This window comes from Mandrillus leucophaeus, unplaced genomic scaffold (assembly GCF_000951045.1).
Source record: "Mandrillus leucophaeus isolate KB7577 unplaced genomic scaffold, Mleu.le_1.0 Scaffold68, whole genome shotgun sequence".
Classification (NCBI taxonomy): Eukaryota; Metazoa; Chordata; class Mammalia; order Primates; family Cercopithecidae; genus Mandrillus; species Mandrillus leucophaeus.
The window spans coordinates 2134040-2144391 of record NW_012107363.1 but is presented as its reverse complement, the minus strand read 5'-3'; the positions used below and the strand labels follow the sequence as shown (position 1 = coordinate 2144391).

At 44.3% G+C, this 10352-nt stretch overlaps 1 protein-coding gene across 1 annotated transcript in view; it reads right to left on the bottom strand.

Annotated features, from left to right (window-relative positions):
* Window positions 1-10352, bottom strand: part of SORCS2 (sortilin-related VPS10 domain containing receptor 2) — a 408600-nt gene that overhangs the window by 378111 nt on the left and 20137 nt on the right. Inside the window, exon 4 of the mRNA XM_012002189.1 lies at window positions 9893-9960. Coding sequence (XP_011857579.1) covers window positions 9893-9960 — 68 coding nt within the window. The remainder of the gene's footprint in view (window positions 1-9892; window positions 9961-10352) is intronic.

Genomic DNA, 10352 nt, shown 5'->3' with positions numbered 1-10352 from the left:
AAAAAAAAAAAAAAAAAAAGCCTAGGACCCAGTGGTTTCACCACTAAATTCTACCAAACATTTAAAGAAGAACTAATACCAATCCTACTCAAACTGCTCAAAAATAACTGAAGAGGAGGGAATACTTCCAAACTCATTCTCTGAAGCCAGCATTGCCCTGATATCAAAACCAGACACGGACACAACAAAAAAAACTACAGGCCAGTATCACTGATGAATAATGATCCAAAAATCCTCAACATAATGCTAGCAAACTGAATCCAACAACACATCACAAAGATAATACACCACGATCAAGTGGATTTTATACTAAGCATGCAATGATGGTTTAACATATGCAAATCAATAAATGTGACACATCACGTACAAACTAGGCATAGAAGGAATATACTTCAAAATATTAAAGCCATATACAACAAACCCACAGCCAACATTATACTGAACGGGGAAAAGTTGGAAGTATTTCGTCTAAGAACTGGAGCAAGACCAAGATGCTCACTTTCACCACTCCTATTCAACATAGTACTGGAAGTCTTGGCCACAGCAATCAGCCAAGAGAGAAATGAAAGGCATCCAAATTGGAAAACAGAAAGTAAAATTATCCCTGTTGACTCAAGACATGATCTTATAGCTGGAAAAACTAAAGACTCCATGAAAAAACAGATTTGATAAATGAAAGTTAAAATTAAGACTAAAGACTAGTCTTTATTTTAAAAACTAAAGACTCCATGAAAAAACAGATTTGATAAATGATAAAATAAAGTTGCAGGATATAAAATCAATGAACAAAAATCAGCAGTGTTTCTTTACACCAATAATGATCTAGCTAAGAATGAAATCAAGAAGGCAAAACCATTTAAAACTGCTACCAGAAAAATACCTACAAATAAATTTAACTAAGGAAGTGAAAGATCTCTACAAGGAAAACTACAAAACACCTCTTCAGAAATTGTAGATGACACAAGTGAAAACACATTTCATACTTATGGATTAGAAGAATTAATACTGTTAAAATGACCATACATTCCAAAGCAATCTACAGGTTCAATGCAATTCCTAACAAAATATCAACATCATTTTTCACAGAATTAGAACAAATAACCCTAAATTCAAATGGAACCCCAAAAGAGCCCACATAGCAAAAGAAATCCTAAGCAAGAAGAACAAAGCTGGAGGCACCACGTTACCTGACTTCAAATTATATTACAAGGCTACAGTAACCAAAACAGCATGGTACTGTTATAAAAACAGACACATAAACCAATGCAACAGAATGTAGAACCCAGAAATAAAGCCACATATTTACAGCCAACTCATCTTTGCCAAAGCTGACAAAAACATAATTAGGAAAAACACACACTCTTCAATAAATGGTGCTGGGAAAACTGAATTGTCCTACACAGAAGAATGAAAATGGACCCCGATCTCTCATCACATACAAAAATCAACTCAAGATGGATTAAAGATTTTAATGTAATGTCCAAAACTATAAAAATGCTAGAAGAAAACCTAGGGAAAGTCCTTCTGAATATTTGTCTAGGCAAAGAATTTATGACTCAGACCACAAAAGCACAGGCAAATAAAACAAAAATAGGCAAATAGGCCTTAATTAAACTAAAAAACTTCCACACAGCAAAAGAAATAACCAACAGTGTGAACAGACAACCTACAGAATGGGAGAAAGTATCTGCAAACTATTCATCCAACAGGGGATTAATATCTAGACTTTATAAGGAACTCAAACAACTCAACAACAACAACAACAACCAAATAATCATATTTAAAAGTGAGCAAAGGACACAAATAGACATATTTCAAAAGAAATACACATGGTCGATGGACAGATGAAAAAATGCTCAACATCACCAATCATCAGAGAAATGCAAATTAGATCCACAATAAGATATCATCTTACACCAGTCAGAAGGGTATTAATAAAAAGACAAAAAATAACAGATGTTGGTGAGGATATGGAACAGTGCAACTCTTGTACACTGTTCATGGAAATATAAGTTAGTACAGCCTCTATGGAAAACTGTTTAGAGATTGCTCAAATACCTAAAAGTAGAATTACCATTAGATCCAGCAATCTCACTACTAGGTATCTACCCGGAGGAAAAGGGAAAAGAAATTAGGATATCAAAAAGATACCTGTACTCATGTTTATCGCAGCACTATTCACAATAGAAAAGATGTGGAATCAACTCAAGTGTCTATCAGTGGATTACTGGATAAAGAAAATGTGGCATATATACACAATGGAAGACTACTCAGCCATGAACATGAATGAGATCATGTCTTCTGCAGCAACATAAATAGAAATGGAGGTTGTCATCTTAAGTGAAACAAGGCAGACCCAGAAAGATAAATACCACATGTCCTCATTCATAAATGGGTACTAAAAAATATATACATATGGAGGCAGAGAGAATGACAGACAGTGGAGACTTGGAATTGTGAAGGGGTATGGAGGGGTGGAATATCCAAAATTACTTCATGTGTGCAGTTCACAGTATTCGGGTGACGAATACTCTAAAAGCCCTGACTTCACCATTATGCAATCTACACATGTAACAAAATTGTACTTGTACCTCGTAAATTTATATAAACAAAAATAATAAATAAAAATTAAAGATTACAGAATTAACTGAGACTGAGAAATGTTGTATAACCTTCTCCTGGAGAAGTATAACGTGTATTAGTGTATCAGAGACTTTAACAAATCCTACTGTAAGTAAATCTGAAACTTTCTTCCCTAAAATATATTTATCAAATATGACCACACAATATGTATTTTCTGGAAACAGTTATTACTTGAAATACCTTAAATTACCATTCAGGAAGCATTCCCTTCCCTCCACCCCACCAACCTCCTCAAACTGTACTCCCCCTGCCCCACTGATGTTGAACCTGACCATGGCTGTGGCAAATGGAACCCTAGCAAATATGATGTGAGCAGAAGTCTTAAAATGTGCTTGTGTGGTTGAGCTTGGCTCCTGAGCTCTGGTGTTTGGCATGAGAAGAACATGTCCTGGTGGCCTATGTCCTGTTCCTATCAACTTGGGTCCAAGCACAAACAGATATGAAGCAGACCTAAGCCCACCAGCCAGCAGCCTGAACACCCAGCCAAGCCTTGACCAAAGCAACCAAACTACAGTCAACACAGAATTGTGAGAATAAATGCTGAGTGCATGCCACTGGGTTTGGCGGTGGTTTGTTATACAGCATTATGGCTATAATAGCTGACTAATACACCATCCGTCAGAATTGCTATTCTAACAATTGCACTTTGAGACATAAATGTGGCATGGTAAAACATTCTTAGGAGGAAACCTTCTTAGAAGGTGTCGGGAAAGAATGAATTGCACCTGGCAGGAGTTCAAGACACATTTGGAGGGCATATCTTAAAAGTAAGGGGCCTGGAAATGACATAAGCTTTTCAGAGTGGAGAGGTAGGGGTCAAGAAAAAGTTAAGCAACCCAAGTGTAAAAAGACAGGCATGAGATATGAGCAGATGAGTCACAGAGGAGGAGAATCAAAAAGTCAATAAACAGAAAAATATGTTCCATCTTTCCAGGTATCAGGAAGATGCAAAATAGCAAGATTAAGCTGTAATCTCACACCCACTTGAGTGCAAACATGGAAAGTCTGATAACTCCAAGGTGTGGAGCAGTGAGTCACCTCACAGATAAGTTAGCAATAGGTAGAGAAAAAGGAAGTCACGCACACACCTTCCACCCTATCCAAGCATCTGACTGGAGATGTGTTCACAGATGCTTGCTGCAGCCCTGATTGGAGTGGCAAAAATCTCAGGATAGAAATCCTAGCACTCCCACATCAGGGGAAAATATAAATCAAATAGATTACACGTGCTACATGGACAAATTACCTACACAAAGTTGGGCAGATAAAGCAAACTTCAAAAGGCAAAGTAATGTCATTCTTTGCAAAACAAGCTAAGCAGTAGAACATATTGATTGCAGGTAGACATACATATATACATACAGACGACAATCAAGATAAATTATGATTTGTATATTGTGTTTTATGTTTTTAATATAAAAGGGGGATGATCCACACCAATTTCAGGGTAGAGGTTACTTCCAGGTGGGTGGTGAGGATGGGTGTGAGAGGATGGAGGAGAGAGTTGAACTTCATCAGAATCTATCTTAGTGTATTTCTTTGAGAGACAGCAATTCGAAACATATAGGGAAAAAATTGACATTGATGACAGCTAGATTACAGGCATTGAGCTGGACTGGGCTCTGGTGTGGTAAAAACTGAGGCCCTAAATTTCAGTGGCACCCACATTATTCCTGCTCACCATCCACTGGCCCGCACTAATTATGCGACCCCAAACTAACCACAAGGGAGACTGGGACGAAGGGAATTATGGATTATTTAGTGAACACTCACTTGGCTCTCTTTCGTGGGTACCTGGGCATGTGTCCTACTATGGTCTGTACTTTTCAGGATATGTTCAAGATTTATTAATTAAAGTGAAGATAAAGAAAAAGAATCACTTCCTATCCCTAACAAAAAGGAGAGGATTCAACCAAGTTATCCTATAGAAAACCTGGGACCAGTTCCACTTCCAATTATCCTGAGACTGCCCCTGGATGAAGGTCCTGCTTGAAGTCAAATGCACCCAGGAAGTGGTAGGGTTGGCCCAGCATTAGTGTGGTCCTGGTTTAGGGATGGCACAGGAACAGAATCCCCTGGTCTATAGGACTGTCCCTGTGTTTCAAATCCACTCTGCCCAACAGCCGTTCTCGGTGTAAAGCAAGGGTGATCCCTGAGGCTGCATCACAGCAGGAGGCAGGGCATAGGGAGCAGCCCAAGGTAAGCTTTCTCTCTAGCTCAGAATGCTTGCAGGACCCTCTTCCTCCTCCTGAAAGAATAAGAGCCAACTCTAATTTCCTGGCTTCCACAGCATCCCCTAAGATGACCTTGTAAATGTAAAGGGTCTTCTAGGTCTCAGCAGTGTTTCCCAAAAACCACACCACCATCCATCCTTTCTTCCATTCACCCATCCATCTGTCCATCTATCCACCCACCCATCCATCCATATATCCATCTGTTCATCTATCTATCCGTCAATCCATTCATCCATCTGTCCATCTATCAGTCCATCCATTTATCCATCCATTCATCTGCCCATTATCCATCCATTCATCCATCAGTCCATTCATTCATCTGTCCATCTGTCCATCCATCCATCCATCTGTCCATCATTTCATCTATTCATCTATCAATCCATTCATCCATCTGTCCATTCATCCATCCATGCTTCCATTCATCTATCCATCTATCCATTCATCCATTTGTCCATCCATCCATCCATTCATCCATACATCTATCTATCCATTCATCCATCTGTCCATCCATCCATCCATCCATTAATCTATCCATCTATTCTTCCATCATTCATCCATCTGTCCATCCATCCATCTGCCCATCCATCCACCCATCCATTTTTCCATCCATCTATCAATCCTTTCATCCATCTGTCCATCCATCCATCCATTCATCCATCTATCAATCCATTCATACATTTGTCCATCCATCCATCCATCCATCCATCTGTCCATCCATCTATCTATCAATCCATTCATCCATCTGTCCATCCATCTATCCATCTACCCATCCATCCATCCATCCATCCATCCATCCATCCATCCAACCATCCATCAATCTATTCATCCAGTGCCCACCATGTATCTCCTGTGCCAGATCTGAGTTTGGTTCCAGGGATTTAGTCAATAAGATAAACCTGGCAGGTCTCCATGCTCACATCCTCAACCAGCCTATGTTCTAGGGGTGGTGGTGGGGCGGGGGGTGGGGAAACCATAAACAGGAACTCCCACACTTCAATGAGAGAGGTTGTGAAGAATGCCTGGGGGCATCTTTGCACTGAGTAGTGAGGGAAGCTTCTTTGAAGAAAAGAGGTTTATGGGGAGACTGAATAGGGGACAGGATCCAGTACCTGGGGTTGGTGCCACGTGCACTCCAGGCAGCAGCCATAGCATGCACAGGCCCTTACAAGGACTGAGCTCGGTGTAGTCCAGGGTCAGCCAAGAGGCTACTGTCACTGGACACTGAACAGTAAGAGGTGGAGTGGGAGGAGCTGAGACTGGGGATGGGGTAGGAGCCAGGGGTGGGGTCTTTGCAGGGGGTATGGCTTGTATGTTATTTCAAGTACCCTGGAAGGATTTTAAACCTCAGTCCTAACCAGCCCAACCTCTAGCTACTTGAAGTACGGTCCCCAGACCAGCAGCATGGGCAGCACTCGGGAGCTTGTTAGAAATTCAAAGTCTTGGGCCACCCGGGAAACCAGTGGAGTCTGACTATGTGCTCCTTGCAGGAATATCCCAGGAGCCCTGAGTGCCTCTGGAACCTGAGAAGTACTGCACTAGATCTGCTGTTCCCGTGCTCCTCCCCCGGGAAACCTCTGGGAGGACCTACCCTGAACCCACACCTTCCCTGGCTGGCCCAAGCTGCAGCGCTTTTTAAGGGCTTTTCTAAGTGACTTCTTTGTGCCTCTGCTAAGACCCCACAGTCTACACATCGGGCTTTGCTCAACCCTCTGTGGCTTCTGTGGCTTGTGTGAGCGAGACTACGTGGAGGAGCATGCACTGCACACTTCAAACCTGATGCCAACCAGGGGCTTTCCAGGGAAGAATGGTGCTCCCCTCCTCACCTCCAGCCTTTTGCACCGATTCAAGGGGGCCCGGGATTGAGCAGAAGACCCCCATCACCACCACAAGAAGAAAGGGGCAGAGCACTGGACCATCATGGAAGCCAGGAGGGGGTGCCGCTGACGAGGGGCCGGTTAAATGCAGGACAATTAAAAACACATTCAGCTTAGATTTCAGAGAGCCACTTCCAGAATGAAAACACCGTACCTGTCATTAACAGTGTATCTATTCCAATTACACAGAAGGATTCTTAGGAGACGCAGTGCACATTCATTAATTGTGTCTTTAATAGCCCTATTTAATATGTGCTCTCCAGACGAGGGCACCGCCAGCCTTCCATCCACAGAGGCCTGAAACACAGACACAGGGCGGGGGCGGGAGGAGGCCAATGGCAGGCTCTCAACTCTCAACACCAACTTCCTGCATGAGTCCCAAAACAGAGGGTGAGGACAGGAGCAGGTAATGTGCAAAGGAGAAAATGCGAGTAGTAATTAACACAGAAAACTGCTCCTCCTCACTAGGAAACAAAAAAAAAAAAAATGCAAATTAAAGCAATGATGCTGTCCGCTTCCTGCCCTCGGCTCCTCCTGTCAAACGAGCAGGAGTTAGAAAAGTCGCTGGCAGGATGCAGGGCACTGCCTGGGTGGGAATGCATGTTCGTCTTGAGGAAGAATTGAATGCCACCGCACAGCAGCTGTAAATCCACTCACACTCCCTAGTTCAGTCATGTAACTGATTCATCCCAGGGAACAAAATGAAAAGGAAAACTACCTGCTTAAATTTTTTATGGCAGCATCAATAAGGGGACAGCTAAGTATTAGAGTGAACCAACTCCAGGGGCTCATACCAGCCATAAAAGAAATGACGACGCAGACCCTGTCACTACATGGAAAAACGAGAAACATATTTTATAAATGATAAAAAAAAAAAGCCTGCATTCTGTGTCTCTACCTATATAAATATGTTAGCATCAGAAAAGATAATACAAACAAAGAAAGGAACGGCTCCGATGGGTAGGGATGTGGATGAACTTTGGTGAGATGACTAATGTCTCTGCATGCATTTTTAATAACGGCAAAGAAACAGCTGGTGATGAGAGACGGTGATGAGAAGGGAACACGGAAAATTAAAATCTGTCAACTTGCTTCAGAGAAAAACTGAATTCAGATCATGTACTGTTCTAGGGACATTTCACACATTTCCTCATTCGGTTCTCACAACTTCCCCTCGGGGCATCTTATCCCCATTTAACAGATATGGACGGAGGTTATCTGGAGAAGAAGGAAGCCCCCATTACCCGGCCTTTGGAGCAGCTGTGAGTGGGTGGTTTGGCCTCTCCGCTGCCACCTGCTTCTGAGGAATCCTGTCTGGAGCCTGTAAGTGAGGGGTCTTGGGTCCCATGCCAGACACAGTCAGTCCCACCCCACCTCCACCGCACAAGGACTCCAGCAAACGTGAACGGAGCCAGCAACTCTGTCGTGTAAGTGCAGATCACACCGGGAAAGATCGCTCCCTGTTCAGACGACGCTTCAGACAGTCTCACTGCCTCCACGTCCAGCCACACTGAGAGGCTGCAGTGAGGGGAGGGAAGCAGGTGCTCTGGAAACTTCTGAGGTGAGTAGCCCCAGGCAGATCCCTCCATGCCAAGGAGGGCTGCGGCCCAGTGCTTGACAGCCGTGCTGGAGTTGGGACGACTCAGGTAACGGAGGGCCTTTGCTGGAAGGAGGAGAAGACTTGACCATCTCCACCTGCTTTGTCACCGAGGAACCCGCCCTGAGACCCCCTGCCCAGCAGCGAGGGCACCCTCCCTCGGCCTTCCCTGTCCAGGAGTGTTGGCCCCAAAACGGGCCTTGGAACTTACATTTTCAAAGAGCAGCAATGAGATTTCACAGGCCCACAGAGCTTACACGGTTTTCTGCTCTTGTCTGGAAGCAGTGAACGCCGCCTTGCCCAGCACTGGAGGAACGAGACATTTTCAAAGCAACCCACCGGTACATAAAGCAACGGGAGGCCGTGGCAGGGAACATCCGTCCTCTACACAGGGACGCCGCCCATCACTCACCCCCCGCTTTCTGGTGGTGACGATGGAATTAGAGGAGACCAGTGGGTCTGGGAGGTGAAGCCACACTGAGAGGAGCTTCTAGGAAACGTGTTTCTGCTGGGGAGCAGGTGAGGACCACTCAGGGGACTGTGAGGGTCTTAACCCCTGAGCTTGGCTTCATTAGCAGCACAGATGACCAGGCCCGTGGGCTCCAGGCGATGTCATTCCTTCTACAGCAAAGCAAGAACCCAACTCGAGACACTGTTTCAATAACTTCCCAGCGCATCGCAGAAATCCCTCAGTAAGAACCCACAGAATGAATCACCAAACCCCTTAGCTAAAAGCAAAGCCAAAATGGAAAGTAAACCAATTCAAGGTCCTGATCAGCAGGGACAGACATCTTTTTATGGATTTCAAATAGAAAAATGAATTAATTATTACTTGAGAAACATATGTTGGAAAGCAAAATGGTTTCACACCCTGAGAACATGGAGGTGGTAATCGGTGCACGGAAGAAAGAGAATCTTTTGCGGGAGAAAAGCTTTGAAACCACAGCCCAGAGGCTGGGAACCAACCAAAATGGGTTCTCAAAACCTCCTTCTTCCTCATCTCATTTAAAACATCAAAGGGGCAACCTAATGTTCCTGGGCTGGATTCACATTTCACACATGAAGAGATATCCCCCATCGCCAGCAGCTTATTTATTTACCAAGCTCTTTGGCTAAGCCTGGAAGAAAGAAAAGTGTCCAAACAATGAGCATAATCAGAGCCTTTGGTGGACTCCAGGAGCTACGTGTGAAGTTCTGAGCACAAGCGAAGGGAAATTGTGCACTGACCTGAATTCACAATGCAAACCCTCCTCCTCCGGGGAGGAAAGAAAGGAAGCGGGGAGAAAAACAGAAAGAAAAGAGAAGAAAGCCAAGATGCTTTCTGAACAGTTGTCTATTCCGCAGTGCAATTTATACCCACTGCCCAAACTGTGAAGCTACTTTCAACTTTTCCCTTATGCATTTTCTAGCCAAAGAAAAGTTGCGCGGCCACCGACTCACAGGGGCTATGACAGCGAGGTGTTTGGATCTCAATCCTCAGCAGAGAGCCTGGGAAGACGGCGCGCAGGTGCATAAGAGAAAGGCCTGCCATCGGGCTGACTTACCGCCACAGCGAACTTTCCAGAACCTTCCCCATGTCTGCGTGGTAGTACTTCGTCAGGATCAAGATCACCTGTGGTGTTAACAGAAAGTAAAAGGCAGAAATCAGTGGGTTCCAAGGTTCTCAAAGAGAGGTACAGCGACACCACTCCCTGCCAGAATTTAGGGTCTCTAAACATCAGCTGCCGAGGGGCCTCTCTCAGTCAGTATCTCCGGGAGGCTCTGGGCCAACCTGCATGAGAGCCCTTAGACGTGGGCTTATTTCTGCTCTGAGGACTGGCTTGTGCTCTGCAGAATGACTTTGGGAACATCTGAATCCAGTGAAATCCACACAGTAGCTGCCATTTGTTGGAAATAATTCAAATCCAGCCCTGGAAAATCCCAAGCTGTGGCAAAGGGAGTGCCAGGGCAGTGGTCCCTGAGTGAGGACGGAGCGCGTTTGGCAAGGCTTCTGGAGACGGGGCT